The 20,464-nt window shown below is 36.7% G+C and overlaps 1 protein-coding gene across 8 annotated transcripts in view; it reads right to left on the bottom strand.

The window, feature by feature from the left end:
• DMD (dystrophin) overlaps positions 1-20,464 on the bottom strand; it is a 1,148,563-nt gene that overhangs the window by 1,011,384 nt on the left and 116,715 nt on the right. For all 8 annotated transcript variants that reach the window (XM_074814589.1, XM_074814586.1, XM_074814591.1 and 5 more), the window contains exon 2: positions 10,207-10,268. In XM_074814589.1, coding sequence (XP_074670690.1) covers positions 10,207-10,268 — 62 coding nt within the window. The remainder of the gene's footprint in view (positions 1-10,206; positions 10,269-20,464) is intronic.

Below are 20,464 nucleotides of genomic sequence, written 5' to 3'. Positions count from 1 at the left end.
AGTCCAGTGCCCTCTATTGCTAACAGCAGTGATTGCTTTGCTTGCTTGGCATGTCTAATGCATCTGAGGGAAGCCCTTGTTATTCTGCAAGAAGAGGCTATAAAAACAAGAATGCAAAGACAAATGATTTTAACGTAATAAAAATGCATATATTTTAGTCTAGCTTCCTACTTTTATTAATCCACTCTAAAGCTTCAAATTAAAGGTCTGGGATACTACATTACCATAGAAGCATTTAAAAATGCAGTCTGTATTCACTCAGACGTTTCTAATGGTGAAAGCGTTTTGTCATGCAGATGCTTATTGCTTAAGTTAATATGCTTGTACCTTTTTTTGGAAGGGAAGTCACTTTCAATGGAAAACATTTTAAGCCTTAAAATTTGATTTGGAAAAGTAACATAACCCTTGCATGTGCAAACAAAAGATACTGAGAATATGACATAATCTTCAGTGACCAGACTGCAGCAGCAACAGCTCTAATGCTTCCTGACTGGTGGGGACTTCCACCCTGAGGGCTGCTGTGCACATGGCAGGGTGGCTGTGGTGCCAGGCCTGGAGCTCCCACGGGCACCTCAGCTGGGGAAAGGGATCAGGCTCAGTGATGGGTATAAAGTCCTGGTGGAGGCAGAACCCACTGTCCCCAGGTAAAAGCTGCTCTTGATCTGTAGCCAGTTTTGAATTTATGCCCACTAAGGCAAAGCAGAGAAAATATGTCCCTGCTTGTACAGTCAAGGGAGCAGACAGAAGCAAGTCTCACTTGCAAGCAAAAGGTCTTCCGAGATACACGGCCAGTAACCACAGCTCCACCAAAAGATGTGCAGATAATTACTTAGAAGGAAAAGTTTCACTTTTCATCAAAGTGAAAATGAACCTGCTGTCCACGAGCTGTCTTCTTTAATTGCAATCATTTAGACATTTGGGGAAAAAAAAAAACAACCAACACAGCAGGCAAAGTTGTAAAGTCTTCTGGCAATGGGAGAATGTTATGAAGAAAAAACATTAGAGAATCCCTTTTCCTCACACACATATAAAAAAACCTTCGCTGTTTGAACATCAACTTAAAAAAAAAAAGCAACCAACAACAATATATAGATAGTCCCATTAGCTTTTTGTTAACCTCAAATGTCTATCTTTCCTTCTTTGAAGCATAAGCAAATACATTTTTGTCCTTTCTAGTTTTTCAGTGAAAGGATCCTTCTCTGTACTGACAATTTTCAAGGCATCTCCAGCTGCGTGGCTGCCACAGTAGGTCATGCAGCTTGCGCTTCTGATGTTAGCAAGAACAGAGAAAACAGAGAAGACCGCCCTCTTAAACAGTACTTTGTTTCTGTCATGCTGCATTGTGACACCACTCAGCTTCTGGTGTTCCTTGCTTTTACAGTAAGTGCAAAGGGAAATCCTCTATTTTAATCCCTGCCAGCAGCAGGCCTCTACATTGGGCAGAGTTAAATATTGATAAATATTAAATTGATAAGGGAGATATGACCTAGGGTTTTGCCAACAGTAAACTGAAAAAGTACTTTGGAAGCAAAATATAAAGAGTCATCATGTTTATAAATTTGAAAGCTTGCACACAGAATTTATGTTATGTGCAAAATTCAAAGTATGAGTATATTTGTGCCTTTAAACTGTGGCTGTTTCTGTTCATAGTAACTTTCCGTTCATGGTAACTTTCTTGGTCATACAAAAAAAAAATCTATAAAAATGTATTAATAGATAGTAGAAGTTCTAGAAGGAAATTCTGAGCAAAATAAATGGCAATATTGCTATTGGTATTAACTTAAAAAGTACAGCAAAAATAATTTTAAAGTTATTTTTCATTCCAAAGGGTATTTATGTGAAACATAATAAATATTCACACAGCATGTATCACATTTTATTACATCATAAAAAAAAAATGCATAATATGGAGACCTAACAGGTAATTTACTGTATATAAATGCAAACAATTCTGAGCATGTGTTTTGCCTGACACTTGCTTATGTATTCTGGAGATATCCAAAAAATGAAAATCACTTAACAATGCTAATGTGTTTTCTATACCAGGTTTAAACATCATTCAGCTTCAAAAATAAGATGAAAAGCTTTTGCTTTAATAATACAGAATAGACATGATGGGCCTTTGGTGTGCTCTTGCAAGACGTATTATAAAAAGGTTCTTGGCATAAGAAAGCCTGATATTTTAAAACAGTATGTATCCCAAGGGTAGTGTCGATCACACTGAGCTGGAAAGCAAAGTTAAGCACTATTAATCTTCAACAAGAGTTCTGGTTATTTGCCACGCTGTAGCAGAGAAAAGTCATTTGGCTCCCACATTAGTAAACTGCACTTTCTCATCACTTTCACTGTAGCACTTAAAAAGGCTGGCAAGAGAGACACAGAACAGATTAATTAGGTATTTAGGATGGATGAATATCAACTGTGGTGTCTTACCAACATCAAAAAATATCAACTATAATTTTTTCAGATTTATAACAAATGATACAATTTTAAATCTGTGTGGTTTTCTGAACGTTTTTCAGAAAAAAAAAAAAAAAAAAAAGTAGTTATGGGGCTGCTCCAAAGCTATTATCAATGTTTAGTTAATGGATTGAGCTGATATCAACCATATTCACTTTTAATATGCAGCCATTAAAGATTTGATCAGGGTTTTACAACAGATACAATTGCAAAATTTCACTAACAATCCATTTTTTGTTTGTCCTGGAATCAGTGTTCTTACATGTGATACCTGATCCTCCTTGACATTTATCTCCAAATTAGTGCTCCTTAGATGAAGAGAGCACAATTTTGGTTTTGGTGAAATTCAGCAGAACTCTACTGACCCAGATGAGGAAACAGATATGGGCACAAAACCAGAAGCTTTTGAAGTGAGCCATAGCGTGAATATGCAGTGTCAGCAGTGAAATTACAATATATGCTACTTCATGACCTGTTAGATGCAACACTGGCTATTAGGGAGTGTTGGTTGCTCAGTTGTACTATTCCTTAAAGCTGGAGTGGGGTCAGATTTCAACCCTCATTTACTTTGACCGCAATTACGCTTTTTAGGTGAATGTCTCACCAACTCTTTTTGCCTCTTAATTGAAAAGAGTAAGCTTTTTGCCTTCCCCCACCCCGTAACTGAGAACGAATGCAAGTGAATCTAGTTTGCATTTGGTAAGAAAAAAAAGGTCTAGATACTCCTGACTCTTTTAATTCTACCTTAACACAAAATAGTTTGGTTATCAGATAATGTAGAGAGAGCTGATTTCTGGGTTTTTTTGCTGAAATGAATTATGTAATAATTCATTATGTAATAATTCATATAAATGCTGTATGAATTATGTAGCCTGAGAACACATCTACACTGCAGTGTCAGGCACTGGTTTAACATACTGTAAAAATATAGGACTAGATGTAAATGCTTTTGACTGGGAATGGCTGCAGGATAATCTGTGGCAACATGGAGCTCAGCAAACTTTTATTTACTCTGTTTCTCCAACAGGCTTTTGTGCAGGCACTGAATTCTACATAAATGGCTAAAGCACCACAGTTATCCGGAAGAACTTTTCTGAACTTGTCTACAATGATATTAAAATTTGTCCTTCAAAGCCAGTGTTGATGTACTCTCTAGAACTCAATTCTAAAACTGAAATCTTACAATCACCCACACACCCTACTGACTACTTTTATTATGTGAAACAGCTAGGGATCTTTTCTAGTCTTGTAGACATGCATATACAACTACTGTTCTGCTTTTAGAAAATACAGCACACCAGCAGACATCAGTGAAGCCTGAGCACACTGATCTGGACTTCTAAGTACAGGATTTAATTCTAATTTTCCTACTGGTCACTCACTCATCTAAGCAACTGTCTTCATTTGATCTATAGGTTAGTCATCTAGCAGCAGTTTGGACAGGGCTAATACTGAACATTTTAATCTATGTTTTTGTGATTTGCTGCCAACCTCCCTCCCTCCAGCTCTTTTTCTTGATTATTAATTGTAGCCCAGAAATATGGCTAAAGAAATGGTACATCTGATGGAGTTTGACATAGATTATTCACTAGGGTTAACACATGTCCAAAAAAGCTAAATCTTAAAGAAATCTGACAAATGAAACCATTGTTGTCTTCTCCACAAAGCTTCACCAGATTACTCCCCTCCCCAAGTCTGCAACACTTTGAATTCACTTCATTATGAGTGGCTTTTAAAATTTGTTTTAATTTGAAGTCATTGGGAGTGATAGCACAGAAAACTAAACAAGTGTGTGAGTAAAAGCAGCACTGCAGACTTCTCTACCAGATGCCAGACTTACAATAGTACAGTCTCTCTGTACATCAAATATTTGACATACTTCCTTGAAAGGTCAGTAAACATTTCATCTATATCAGTTATTTTTGTTATCTGATATGCAGAAGGCATTTAATCTACAGTCACAAGAGACCACTAAAGTGAATGGGAGTCTTGAATAACTTCAGTTTGTCCTTGAACTCAAGAAGAGGGAAAGAACTGAGACTGTCACCACACCTCCTATCATGTAAGCCACATACAAACGCTGGGTAATTAGGAAAATATTTTGACTGCTACAAAGTTCAACTAAAGCTGTAAGCAATGCCCCCTTCTGTGTTCCTTTTATTCCCTTCATATACCGGTTGCTTGAACAATCCAGCTGCTATTCAAAACAAATTCAGTAGTAAAAAGTGTATTTAATTTTGCTGACTGTTATTCTACTAGCCACATGTATCTTAAATGAGGCTGTCAACCTTACCTTCACTGGCACAGGCTGCGTCTTTACTGTTTCTTCGCACGATCACTATGAAAATGGGAATCTAATTCCACAGTCACCACACAAACAACTACCTCCTAAAATTTTCACCTGTCTATAAAAGCTGCCATTTTTCACAACTTAAATTCTCCATTAAAAGGATTACCTGCCGAATGATCTTGTTCTTCCATAAAGCTAAGTAATGAAATATTAGGTATCTTTAAATTTATTTTTGTATTCTGCTTTTTTTTCAATAACAACAGGAGAAACACCAAAGCATGAGGCAGAGAAAACATAAAAAATTACCCACTTTTTTTCCCTAAGAATCTATCATGCTCTGTTTTCTGACTCTTGCTCCTGCATGGTTGGAGATTAACAATTTCAGTGTTTACATGAAAAAGTGTACTGTTATAGATAATGTCTTCTTTAACTATGTAGTGGAATTTTCTCCCCTTTTGTAGCAGAAACGCGGACAACCTATTTAAACCTCTGAATTTACAAGCAATTTTATGACATTCTGTTTTTTGATACTGCAGATTAAAATGTTGAAAACTAATCACAAATTACCATTCTTTTATGAAACCCATTTACAGGTTAAGCTGTTGATCTCAAATTAGCCATAGGGGTATAACCTAAAATTCAAGCTGCCAAAACTTACAATGATTAGCTGCTTGCCTTCTCTGTACTTACAACAGGTACTGTTGTTGCTGACATTAAAACTGTCAATACTTTGAGACACTCTGTCCACAATGAGGGAACAAAATTAATTGCCAATATTTCTTTAGTCATAGGAGTAGCTCTTTCCTTTTGGGTTTGTGGGTTGTTTTGGTTTTCTTTTTGTGCTGGAATTTTCAGGTTTTCATTTTAAAATCAATTGTCATTTACAAGCTCTTTCGTACATGCAAGTAAAGAACATTTGCATCTTCAGTAATGCTTTCTATTTTGAAGCCTATTATGCAATGAACAACGAATAACATTTAACCAGTGAAACAACATAAGTTCATTTAAATGGGGTACAGGCATTTTTAACGTAATTGTTGTGGCTGTTTCAAAGTTCCAGCAGAGAGATGCTACACTTGAGGGCTCATGATATATTTGCATTCTCCCAAAACACATAGTTAAGATTCTGTGTTTAATCTATAAACAAAGGTTTCAGTTATTTCATATTTTAAAAGTTGAGATCTGGGCAAAAGCTATCATACACAGGACTAGATATATCTCTTGTGAGAGCTCTAATTATAGTTCTATTATTAAAAACTAGGTTACAATATATTCCTTTGCTATCATTACGTACACCCTGCAGAACTCCATTATTTTATAAATAAAATTCTTCTGAGGACAAAAAAAGCTTTTTCTGAATAAAAAGATATTAAAGTAATATGCTCCACATTTTAAAAGTTGCTTTAAGTTTCAACTTACTGCATGCCATTTAGATGGTAAAACAAGAAGGTGTCACTGAACAAAGTCATACACAATGTCTATGATTAGCACGAGGAAAACACAAGGGTCTCTTGGATTATATTCTCCCATTTCTCCTATACTTTTAATTTACCCAGTGTTTTATGTCACAAACATTAAAAGCCAACTTCTGGCCTATCTTACTGCAACAATGATGAGTTGCTTATAGATGAGTCACGTACTGTAATCTTTAAAGCACAGATTTTCTGCATAATCCATTTTCTGGCTAGTAAAAGGAGTTGGAATTAGAGAGAAACCTGGTCTTTTGAGAAGCTCTAAGAGAGACCTGCAAATGCATTTCCCCCAGTTTTTCCATTTAGAGCACCCCGCCCAACCTGCCAAAAAAAGTTTCAAGAGAGACATGGGTTTACCCATAGCCATTGTAATCTTGCTGACAGTTCTGCTAGCTTTCCTAGATACCCTTTCACAGACTTCTTGGTAGCACTCCAGAGGTTTCTAGATTCTGCACATCACAGTCAGAAAACTGCCAAGATGGTGTGGTTGAGAATTTGTTATAGATTTCATGAAGAGATTTGACTCCTTAGATAAGAGGTAGCAGAGTTCACTGCTGAACTCAAGGAATCTGAATCCAAAGTATCTACACATGATCCAACATTACCGTGTGCATGGCCAGAAGAACAACTACTACGTCCCTCCAGGCCTGAGATTCAAACAATTGGATTTTTTTCCCCTCACAAATAAAAATTATACATGGGTTCTTAAGTTAGGCAGATGACACATAAATTAGAAAATTATTTTTCAATAATTTACAACTTCTGACATTAAAAGCATTATTTGTATTTACATCACTAGTCATGTGAAAGCAACTTGCAAATGTGAGTGTTTTGAAAGTTTAGTCTGAGAGTAAGCGTACTGAGACACAGGTACTCTAGACACTGAATTTTCAGGAAAGGAATACAGATCTTTGGGGAGCAATGAACTATAGACCCAACACAAATGAAAGTTTAGAACATTTAGAACTAAGCTTTTGCTTTGATTGCATAAGTGGGGTTTGTTTAAGCTATCAAGGGTGGTGTATGGGTGAGAATTGTATAAAACAGTGTTTTACAGTTAATGGCCTGGATTTCACTATTCATAAATAAGAGAAAATGAGTGACGTAATATATTCCTCTGTCTTAATTCCAACCTTGTAGGCTAATCTGCTCAAAACAGCACCTCTACAACCATGTAGGAGTGAATACAAACCAATTCTACAATGAAAGTCATTTATTTAACACCTTTACAAAGCTAACAATGATGAGAAATCACTAACCAGGAGTAGCCCATTAATTAAAATCAATTCCACAGCTAGAATCAGAGATAGTTTTGAACCACTGAAAACAAATAAGAATAGGAAGAGGGATAGGCTATAGATTTCACATGGAGATCCACTTCCTTGGGTTGAAGACCATCTCTCCCAAAATGTCTTGGTCTTTAGAAAAGGGAGAAACACCCTGCTAGGACAGCACACAGCTATTAACTATGACCATTTACAGCTGAATACAAGCAGGGAGGGCTTCCTTTATTTCTGTCCTGAAAACCCTAGAGAGAAATAAAGCTTGCATGGTGTGTGGCTGCACTGAAGAGCAAACCATGCTTTCTGCATGTGTACCACACAGACAGCCAGCAGGTATTGCTAAGCTTACCAGACGTATGTGATTTCCAGTTTCAGACCATGTATTCTGGTGTTCTGCATAAAAACTTTGTAGGACAAGAGAAATTTGTCCAGGATTTAAAGATCAAGGGGTTTTTGGTAGGTTGATTGTTGAAATAAAAAGATGCTGTCCAAAACACAGATGATGCATGAGGCAAAGAAAAGCTCGAACCATAGTATTTGGGTTTCCCTCAGAGTCCAAATGAAGTAGATGGAGATTAGTACTTCTCCAGTATGTTTATGAATGCATGTTCACATACAACTAAAAATACTATTTATAGAACTGAAGTAAAAGGTAGGTAAACACCATTAAAGAACAATCCACTGAACTAGAATTGGAGGAAAGACATCTAGATCATTCAGACAACTGAGTTAAACCTACCATTAAAAGCATCTGCTGATAGGTCATATTTTCTAAACCCTTCATAATTCTTGTTGTTCTTCTGCAGACTTGCTCCAAGTTTTCTCAGTAATTGCAACCTTTGCTATTCCATAAAACAAACATTTCTGAGAAAGAAATGTTCTAGGAACATGACATTTTCTTTAGATCTAGAAGCAACAGTTACACTTAGTTTTCTGTAACCATTTCTGTGACCACAACAAGGCCTAACTGGCAATACATTTAAAATTAGCTTGTATCAGATGACTGCCACTGGGGCTACTTCTTCATATATGGAACACCAAGATAGTAAATTACGCAAGCTAAAATCTCACTCATTGCCAAGTAAAATAATTACATCTTTCACCTTCTGTCAAGCACTTCCATTATCACAGCCATAATAAATTTGCCTTTTTTCTTTTTGCAATAGTACCATGTTGCTGACTCATTTTGTTTGTGATTCACTGCACTTTCCAGAGCTTTTCTTTGCTTTTTTATTGCCAGCCCAGTTATTCCCCACTTCCATATGCATACATTTTACGTCTGTCCTAAATATAATACTTCACACTTGGCTGGTAATTCATTGATCAATTTGAGACCATTTGTTCAAGATTATATTTCATCCTCATCCAGTCCTCCAAACTGCTGGACACCTCTGCTGTAAAGATGCTGAGCACAAATGTGTGCTGTCTAAATCACTTGAATCACTATTACAAAATTCTCTAGACCATGGAACACTCCTGTGGGACTCCCTGTTGGACTGAACCACTGCTGAGCATGTTTTTCAACATTATGGTGGTTGTATTCTCCTTTTTTTTAATGAGGAGATTCAGATGGGACACAATCAAAAGCATGACTAAACAGAAGGTATATCACAGCTACTATTTAATTGTTGTCTATTGCCAGATAAAATGACAGATTATGGAATTGATTAGTTTATTACTGGCAAATACAGTTCAGTGATTATCTTCCAAGAATTTAAAAAATGTTTAATCAAATGAATAGTTTGAACTCAATTTTTCCTCTGTATTAAAGATAAAATTATTATATACTGGCAGGGAGGCCTCCTTTAAATAAGTTAATTATTTGGTCTTTTTTCCGGTTGTCCTGGTTTAACCAGGATAGGGTTAAGTTTCCCCAGCAGTGGGGGGGGAGCTCTAGCCGGGTTATTCAGATACCATGCAGACGTCACATCCTGGCAGGTCACATTTTTCCCGGGCGGGAGCGCGGTGCACTCGTGGTTTTGTACATCGTGCTTCCCACTGCTGTATTTGGTAGCTATTTTGCTCTGTTCATTGCTATCACTATTACTGTTATTGTTATTGTTGTTGTTTGTTGTGTTGCTATTGCACTGTTGTATTAAACCTTTCCTTATTTCAGTCTTGGGGATTTGTATTTCACTCCCTTTGTGGGGGAGGGGTAGCGGCCGCGTGGTCTCAGACCCCGGCAGGGGCTAAACCACCACACCGGTACATTTGAGATCGTTAACATTCTGAGATAACTATTTCAAAACACATTATAAATTACTTTCATAATTTGCTGACTTGATCACACCTCTTATCTTTGACATTACTCCTTTCCAATTCATCTGGTTTTGTTAAATTTGTGATTGCAATTAGAAACAAGACAAGCCCAATAGAGGAAACCCCTTCATATATTAGGAACATAACAAAGGAGTCCAACAAGCAGTAATACATCTGCATCACTACTTTTGAGAACAGGCAAAGTAAATTGAGGCAGAGTACATTTTGAGAAGAGAGTGGCTTCTTACATTTCAATCTCTACAGAAATCAAGGGAATAAAACTTGGACATTTCTTCTAATAAATCAGTCAACTGCATTCCACAATATCTGAAACTTATAACTGTTACCTTGAAAATTAAGCCTCAGTAGAGGAATATCAGGGTATTTTTACAAATATACAAACCGTATTTTGGTTTATAAATAAATAAAAATATTTAATTACCTTAGCAAACTGTGCATTTATCCATTTTGTGAATGTTTTCTTTTGAACATCTTCCCGTTCATCTGCCAGAGAAAAGTAAAGCACTTCATTAGAATTATTGAACAAAACAGTGCAATATTATTGGCTAAAGCTTCAGTCTTGGTTTGCAGTAAAGCTACTACTAACAATTCAAACACATTCAGGGTACCTCTTCAGATGTTTTTGATCCTTGACAATTACATCAATGTATTTTTGAAAGCCTACAGGTTCCCTTCATAGTCATGGCCTGTATCCCTAGCTCTTCTCACCCATCCTGTAGCTTCTATTCTTCTGAAAGGAAACATGTAGCAGTAGGATCTGAAATATCCCATTCAATTTTTTAATTTCATAGAAGTTACATGTTACCCAATGGTTTTGGCAGTAGGAAACTCTTCTACAGCACTTTTAGAAAACTACTTGAAATAACAAGTTTATATTAATGTCCTCAAATTTCTCGAGGAAGTGAACCCTTCTGGACCACAATGATAGTTCTCCATTGAGAGCTCCTGCCATACCTTACATCTTTCCTGCCTTGCAGCTATTTACCTGTCACAATTTGTTATATATTTTTTTTCCAGTGGGAAAATAAAAAAATCCACCCATTTGTTCAGTTATACATGAAATTCCTTCTCAGTTCTTTAACACGAAAAATTTTATAGAGGGATAATAATCTTTTAAAATGATTATCTTAGGCCTTGATTTCTTATCTAAGTTATAAGTACAGTCTTGATGCAGAATGGAACTGGACACACAAAGGCACAATTCTGATGTATTTTATGTAGGTGGGAAGAGAAAGATGCCTTCAAATTAGAACCTCGTAAGTATTTGCTCAAAAAGATCTATTAGACATCATCCCTGAAATGAAACAGAAGGGGAGACACCTCTTTGTATGACAAAGTCAAACTGAACTAGAATTAAAGGGCATATGTGGAAAAGGCTGCAGAATGCTTGTACTAAAATAAAGCTCAGTCAATGCTGCCTTTTGGTTTGCAGTAAAATTCTCCACACTTCTTAAATAAAAAGGGATATTAAATTCCCATCTGAAATGTTCAGCAATTAATAATGTTAATGGATTCAGCTGAATTTGAAAGGCAGGTATGGATGAGCTACATGAGAAATGCACAGCATTAATAATGTACTTTGCTTTCCCTCCCTCCACCCCTCCAATGAGACAAGGCAAATCTTTTTGATACAAATATATCTTTTGTTCTTAAAACCCCACCTCAACAGCACTTTAAAAGAGACTTTTCATAAGAATGTTTTCCATTCTCAACAATACAATATACTCATGAAAAAATAATTCTAGAGTTTGTAAAGGTACTATTTCATTATAAAAACCTTCTGCATACAGGAAGGAGAGTGTTCTAATTATTTTCAGGTGATCATGAATGAAAAGATTGACAACACAACAGCACTAATGGAAACATGCCATAGAAGTCAAGCATTACATACATTCTGCCACTAATATATGAGTATTTGCTACAATAAACTTTCTAGAGTTCTACTTCTGCCTATCCCAAATAATGCTGCTTGCTTGATCCCTTGGCTGAAAGTGATTTGAATAGTTAGATATTCATCAAAAAGCAACAGCATGTGGAAGAGATGCATGCTTTCGGTAATAAATGATGCTAAAGATGTTCAAAGTATTATTTTTCCTCACAAGCATCACTTTCCTCTTTGCTGACTGTTGTAAGCTGTTTATTATATGAGTTTTGACTTACTCCAGCCATGTGCAATACACAGAAGATGGGAGAAGGAAGATGCATTTTGGTGGAAGATATAAAATTCAATCCGATGTTGTAGTACAAACTTCTTCAGCAACTTCATGTAAAATATTACATATAAATAACTATTTCTGTTTAATCACTCCTGATAAAAATGCCAAATGCAACCTTAAAAAGCAGTAGAAGAAGAGTATGTGGTATCTAGCAGGGAAAAGGAAAGAGGAAAACCACCTCTTTCAAACTATTCAAGCTTCTACTTTTCCACCCCAGGCTACTGTAACAGTATATTCACTAACAATGTGTGGGGATTTTTTTCCACAAAAATATATGCCAGAGATTTAACTGCTAGTCACCAATTAATTCATGTCCATTAGGCTAATAAAAACCAGTGTCTCCTGAGAAAAATAAGAGTTAAACCCACAATTTGAATATTTGAAACTTATTCAAAGTTGAGGCAATGCTCTGCCACCTTTGCAAACACAAATCTATTCCACTGCTGTTATGTATATACAGAGATCATTTCAAATACTTTTATCTCTAGATGCTTGTTCTGACAAGTTTATACCACAGCAATTTGTTAGTGACAGCCTCCTAAACTAAAAAAGAATCAATCTTTTGGTTATGCATGGCATGATTTCCCCACAGTAAGCATGATTTTTTCAAAAAAGTTGGTTCTCCTAACCCAGATTTACAGACTGAATGCTAGATGTGGAAGCTGAATGACATTTGTCTGGGTGCTGTCAAAACGTGCCAAGAACACTCATCTGCCACTTTCATAATGCTGTTTATAACAGATCCTTCAGCAGCAAGCTGATGAATGACCTTGCAGGTGTTTTTACTGTGAGTCAATATGAATAATCAAATGGTCAGGCAGGTAATTCCTTCAGCTGTTCAAGAGTAATATAGTATGTTTACTTCTTTCAAGCTGGAAGAATTGCAGAACATCATACTGTCTCTCTTCAGGTTAAATCTAAACATGAAACACTTCACGGATCCTGAATTCCTTTATCGCAATAATAATGTGATTACTTCCCACAGCAAAAATATGCTTTTCTCAAAATGCTGGACATCGAGTGGAACAGGCTTAAGCTCCTTTCTGCAGGTTATCAACTCAGAAATTTAACACACTGAGGTCTATATAAAGCCTTCCAGAAAAAAAAAAAAAAAAAAAAAAAAGACTGATCTGTGAGATTTATGTGATTTTCATGCACTAGAGCCTCTAGTACGACTGAACAGACCTTGTTTTAACTAGAACACATTCCCAAATGGATCTTACAGTTCTGATATATTTCTGGTAGGATAGGCATCCAGCTTTGCAACTGAGAATGCAAACCTCTCGAATTAGCTAACTGCACATTTGGTTTTAAAAGTATTATTCCAGGCTAGAGCTCATAAGAAATTATGGCCAAGAAAGAAAGTGCAGTACTAATGGAGCTAATCATCTGACAAAGGACAGTTCTAAGATCTAATCAGGTGGCAAGGCTAATAGACACAAGTGATACACTGAAGAATGCTTAGGAACATGCAATTAGGATTCAGCGGGACAAAGATGCTGTTATTAATGGCAATTATTTACCAGACAAGTTTCCTAGATACTTAATAAAGTAGCTTATGTTTGCAACCTACTACTCAAATGCAATTCCCTTCTATTTACCATAAAAAACCTCATTATTTTGTCATCTCATAGTAAACCACACTTACTACTACACTTATTTTTCCAACACCCCCCCCCCCCCCCCCCCCAAATACCACCAAACATATTAAATAAAAAATGGCAGCAGGAAAAAAAATCTTTTAAAATATCTGGTATACTCTAGATACTATTCTGAAAGTATACAGCAATGTTAACAAGTCATAGGAAAAGCAATATTCTTAAACAATGTGAGCTGGTAAGTACTTAGCAGATTTTAAATGAACCAAGGTTCAGAAACATACAGTATATATGTCACTACATCATTCCATTTGTATAATATAAGCCGCTCTCCCACAGAAGACATGGAGTGCGGGGAAGGAAACTTCCACTTTTTGGTGCATCCTTCCCTATTTTGCTAGAGGATCTTTAGCGTCACTTACTCTTGACACACCTAAATAAATAATGCTTTCACAGACTCAGAGAATGGTTGAGGTTGGAAAGGAGCTCTCAATGTTATCTGGTCCAACCCCCTGATCAAGCAGGGTCACCTACAGCAGATTGTCCAGGACCACATCGAGTCTGGTTTTTTATCTCCAAGGATGGAGGCTTCACAGCCTCTCTGCCTATAGACTGCAACATCAAGACTGCATCCCTCCTACAGTCTGCAGTCTACCTTCCACAGATGTGGGTACCGGTTTCCGATGCAAGTGGCTTAGGAAACTCTTCTCAAGTGTAAGTACAGCCCATTTTTGAAAATTAGAAGACATTCAACAAAAGTGCACTGGCACTTCAGGGATATGGGAAATGAGCCATAGCCTCAGATTATAAACTTTATTTTGAAACAAACAAACAAAGCATTGTCTTTAGGATATCAATAAAGACATTACATAATATGTGTAGAATATTTGAACCACTGCATAGACAGGCAGTGATAGGAGGCTTGGTTGTGTGATAGAAGATTTTACACACTCTGCAGCAAGCAGTTCCGTCACAGGTTGGAATACAGGCAGGAAAGGAGACTTGTCTTATTCTGTCACCCAGTGTTGCCTTGAGCTGGGTTAAACAATAATTGAATAGCTATGTTTTGTCTACCGGGTACTATCAGGAAGAAAGAAGAAAAAAAAAAAAAAAAGAAAAAAGATTCCCATATACTAGCTGTAAACTTTGAAACAATGGTGTTAAGGCAGGTGTCAATTCCTTCATTCACAGCAACTGCACGTTCATCGGAACACTGCACTTTAGAGGATAAAACCATCAAAATTGCTATTTGATTTTCTAGCAGCCCAACAGTGCAGATTTAGAAAAGGCCAGGATTTGCATCAGTGGGTGGGAGTGAGTACCAGCAATGGAGGGAGCACTAGGAACAAAAGAGGCCACAGATAGTCACATTATTGATACTTTGGCTCCATCGACTCACTATTCTTAGAGATTTCCAGCATATTGTTACAATACTCTTTCAGTAACTGCAACTGCTGAGAAATGTTCCCTTCCCATTCTTGCTTAACTGAAGGGGGAAGAAGAAATCAATGCAATACAATGACTGAATGATATGTGAGTAGACTAGCTTTGATTCTTAGTCATTGAGGTCATCCAAGACATTCACAAGCTGACAGGAAATACAATAGACTGCTTTGACAGACAGCCAATGATTTTAAGTCTATTGCTCATGTAAGGCAACATGTAACATACAATTCTTTGTCCATCTTCTATAAATACACTGATGAGCAGTGTGTTGACTTTATCTGAATACTGTTAAAACTCCCTGTTCCCTATGCTACCCCCTTGAGACTTTACTGTGGAACCCGAGTCAAATCACCATAATCATACCATCTCAGGCTTTTCAAAACACTGATGAACCTATTCAAAAGCTCAGGAGAAATGGGAGACTTCAGCATCCAGAACACTCTTGTTAATATTAAAAAAACCCAAAACCCCTCAATCCTTTGAGAAATAATATATCAACAATTTCTGAGGACATTCCATAAGGTTCAAGGCAAATTTAGGAAAGGATCAGGGGTATTACCATACCAAAAAGACTGAATCTAAAGTCTGCTCCCCCCCATCCCCTCTTTCAAATACAGGAACTCAGAGAGAGGGATTCCATTTACTGCTCAGGGGACAGAAGAGAGAACGGCTGTAAAACCCAGCCTACAGGATTTCTACTGACACCATAGGCCCAGATTGAACCCCAGGCTGAGAAAGCCTTTTATTTTCTCATTTCATTATGTTAGCTGGAATTGTTTTCTCATTATAAATGTTTAAGGGAAACTGCTTCCTGACTTTTCTCCTTTTTATTCTTTTTTTATTTCTTTAAGGCATTACAAGTGTTTGTATAAGGTCTTATTCTTATGACCCAACTTTGGCTAATTAGCTATTTAGGGAAAAACTACAGAGTTTTAGGATGAGTATGGATGTCATGGGGTACAAAAAAAAGCAGGAGAAGCATAGAGGATAAAGAACACAACGGAGTGCAAGCCTGGAACAGAAGGAAAGAGAGGAGAGGAAAAGAAAATAACAAGAACAATGAAAAAAGATGAGGAAGGGGTAGAGTGGAAGACAGAAGGGGAGGGAAACACATTTTCCGTGGTTTGTGGGGAAAAAAAAGGAAAAAGACCTATGGAGAAGTAGAAGTGGGATGGGAAAAGGCAGAGACAAACACTTTCTTTCTGGAAAGAAAAGCAGATGTGGCATTGCTTGTGATATCCGGTAGCTAGAAGATCATATGCAGGGAAGCAGTGGACTTGAATAAAAGAACTGTCGAAGCATGTGCAGCAAACCAGCATAATGTGATCTGCCTCCCCAGGCCATTAACCACTTCAAAAAAAAAAAAAAAAAAAAAAAAATTTACTATCATCCAAAAATACCAGGATAATGCAAACAAGCTACATATGATCCCTAAAACAATAATGGGCAGCTGTGAAATGTACACATAGATATAGATTTAAACAAATACATGTACTTTGCTGATTGTTTGTTAAAAACACCCTGCCCCTCACCATTTCTCAGCCCTTTCCCCTAAATAAATCGTAGCAGGTACAAGTCCCGAGATAAAAGCAGGAGCACAATTCCAATGGAATTAAAAAAATAAATACAATAAAGAAAATAATCAGAATTTCGGTTCACATTTCCAGAACATTTTAAGTATACACAACATGGGGTATTCAGCTCCAATTCATACATTGGTAATGTTATTCCCAGCAGTTGGCCTACTCCTCCTCTGGACTACCACATATAAACACACTTTGGGAACTGATTATACATCTTCATGTCTATGGATTTGACTTAGAAGGAAGGAGCAGAACTGCTAACAGGCAGTAACCTTCCTGAAGGGCCCCATGGGCTGGCTGTTAAGCGGAGTAGCTAATGACTTCGCTGTGTAGGTTGCAAATAAAACAGAGAAGGCATCAATAGACAGAAAAAAAAAAACCCACACTTTTTTTTTTTTTTTTTTTTAAAATCTCCTGAAAAGCTTCCTAAGACTTACCTCCTATAAAAAATCAGAAGGAAGGAAGTACTCTTTGGAAGAGGGCCCTGATTTCATGTCTCTCGTCATCAGTGGCATAAGGGCATGGGAACAGAGTAGGAGTGCTCTCCTCTCCCATCTCACGTAACACCACACTGACAGGATACCCACCTCAAATGCTGATGACCCACCTTTTCTTTAGGCTTTCAAGAATGAGGACTTGAAAGAGTTTTGAACCACACTCTACCAAAAACACACTGCTCTCCTAGTTATTGACAGCTTTGCAAACACAAGCTTTACTGGTTTTGTTTGTTGGTTTTCTTTTATTCTTTTCTAACCAGAAATTACTTTGGATCCTGGAAGTTTTTCCCAAAAGGAAATCACTCCTAAAATGCAATCTAAAAAGCCCTAGTGTTTCAAAACATCAGATTTCTCTGCAAAAGATAAATCACTTCGCAAAATTAAAGAACAAACTGATCTCTGCCTGAGAAGATGGTGCTCAAAAGTGAAGGAGTTCAGCTTATGACTTAAGTTATTTTTATATGGAAATATATGTCAATATTCATTTAGATATTCAGCTGTGTATAAGGAGTGTCCCCTTTATTATCTATTTTTTAATGTCATATACATATATTGACAAATGAAAAGTAGGCTTAATAACGTATCAGTAGAAGCACATGCTAGTTTAGCATCATACCATCATTTTAATAGTATTTTCTGAATACTGTAGATTATATATTACATCTAAAAATGATCTTACATGTTTTTCTTCACTTAAACCCCCATGACAGTTAGAAAGTGCAATACCAGCTGAAACCACTGCAGCTTCCTGGAACTTGCAGAATATTGTGTGATTTAACTATATTATCAACTTTTTTGCCAGTCAGACATGAATGAAATCATGTTGCCAGTATGTACAAGTACTTTGAAAAAATATCAATAAAGACAATTTAAAAGCATTTTTGTGTTAAAAGCAACAAAACGCATTTGCAGAATAAGTCTGCTTAGCGCTATAAACTCTAATAAATCACTAAAAAAAAAATCTCAGAAAATTTGGGGAAGGTCACCAATATTACCTAAATGTGAAAGAAAAGTAGGAGCAGTTGATAGACACTTAACTGTCTTGTCAAATGAGTATATTGGGGGAAAATACCTTGCTATTTCTTGATGGATTATTTTAAACAGAAATTTTTGTTTCTGTTCCTGTTTACAGATTAGGGAAGCACAAGTTAAACGCTACTGATACATCATGCGATGTTACATAAAATCAACAGGTATGCTCTTGGCCATATAGATTTACTACTACTATTATTATTATTATACATAAAACCTATTGTAACTCCACAGTCCAAACCTGCAATTTTCACCACAGCTGATGAAATATACTTTTATCCTTTCATCTCCAAAAGACAACTAAGGACTTTTAAGGTTGATTAGCAAAGATCACACTCTACTTAGAGTAAGGAAGCAACATTTACTCTCAGCCCCATCTCTGGTTCTTGGTCTGACTTGGACAAAAAGGTAGAACCTAACTGACATTTAAAAAAAAAAATTAAAATAGGTTTAACTTGTTTGAAGGAGTGACTAGACATGATAAACAGATTAAATACATCTTGGCTGTATTAACTGCGGTTTCAGCTGTTATTACTTTTAACCCATTTTTGTCCCTTCCCAGAGAAACAGGAATTGTTAGCAGAAGAAAGAGGGAATTGGTATCAGGGGTTTATTTCTCTCCTCAGAGCACATATGTATTTTCATATGCTGCTCCTTGCAGAGGAAGGACTGCAGCATTAGGACAGATTGATAGGCCCAAGCAGGTAGCATGGCAGCAGCAGTCCCTCTGCGAGCCCTAACATACAGCCAGCACCAGGAAAATCCTCATCAGTCAAAGACTAATAAAATTGGTTTGTGTACACAGTGCATTTAGTGACAACCCATAATAAGCGTTGTTACTCCTCTGTACCAATGATCTGAGAATTGCTGCAACTAATTCAAAGTGAAAGCAAGTGCTCTCACCTTGGTTGCTGTTACCAAGCTGGCTCGAAGCAAACCCCAGCATGATAAATGTTCCTGTCACTGCTGCGGGAAAAGTTACATACCAGAAAACAGCAGCACTAGCAGATCCTGTATTTCAGCAATGTCACAAAAAAATCCCCACAAAATAAGAAACTTGGGTTTGAAAAACTTTAGATGGCTCTAATCTTTACGGTTTTCACCAGAAAAGTTGTTGTATGTACTGTGAGTAGGAAAACTGTAATAAAGGAGCTGTAGCCAACAGTGAACTTTGCTTGCCAGGACACAGAGGCTGTAGGTTTCTTGGGGTTTTGTTTGTGTTTTTTAAACTTTGTAAGGCAGACCAGCATTTAGTTGATAAGCAGGACACCTCAGAGTAAGCTGTGACAGAGGCACTGTATGGGAGTATTATTATAACAGAGAATAACTATTAAAAATAAAAAGTCAAGGTTATGTAACTAGATAAAATTATACACAATTTTCATATCTATAACTTCTATGAAAAATACACAATTATTTTTGTTTTGTTCAGAAAACAGAAGATAAATGCTTGCTGTTAGACTGACCACGTCTTTCCTTAGCTGGAGATTTTTACCATCTAGGTTTCTGTTTGTGTTCAAATATGAAAAATAAAGGACAAGGGACCAAGAATAGTAAGGTTTATTCATGAGCTAGTCACAGCAGCATACATCAGAAAGGGAAAACAGGAGCCCACAAACCTTCTGAATGATAGACTGTTGACTAATAACAAATGAAGCTGAAAGAAACATCAGGATTTAAAATAGGTAATGAGAGTCTAAAATATGACCCTAGTACCTAGTGTTTCACACAAGCTTCTGATGTAAAAATGAAATTGCTGTACTGTTTTCAGCAAATGCCACCTAGTGATACATAGTTGCAAAGCTTGGAACTGCTTTGATTTTTATGTATTTTCTCCCAGATTTTCTGATTTTCTCCTATGAAAAAAATCAGACAAATGTTTTACATGGTCATAGGCCATCAAAATTCATGTCACACAATGCTGAACACAGACAAAAGAGGATGGGTTAACCATACATGGAGGGACAACATTTGTTTCAGTTTGTATTAAAATATTCATTACAAATAACCATGCTAAGTACACAGTGGTGGGTAGCGCTAGTCTGTAATATTTCAAGTTCATTTTTTGTTCCTCTGTCAAAAGCACTTAGAGAACAGGCTGTTCTAGTCTGCTTGAGTGACTGCTGTCTACTTTATTTCATCTGATCCAATTAGTGTCTGAGTTAATTAGTAGAAGGTGCCACAGAGACATGTATCAGAGAAGTTTGCAATTAATGAGACCAAGGTGTTAATATGCAATTGTTTACAAAACACACACCCTGTTCTTACAGTGAGGACACTGTCATAGCAAAGCTGATACCATTTACT

Source organism: Strix aluco, chromosome 2 (genome assembly GCF_031877795.1).
Source record: "Strix aluco isolate bStrAlu1 chromosome 2, bStrAlu1.hap1, whole genome shotgun sequence".
NCBI classification, from domain to species: Eukaryota; Metazoa; Chordata; class Aves; order Strigiformes; family Strigidae; genus Strix; species Strix aluco.
This window is presented reverse-complemented; position numbering and strand designations above follow the sequence as displayed.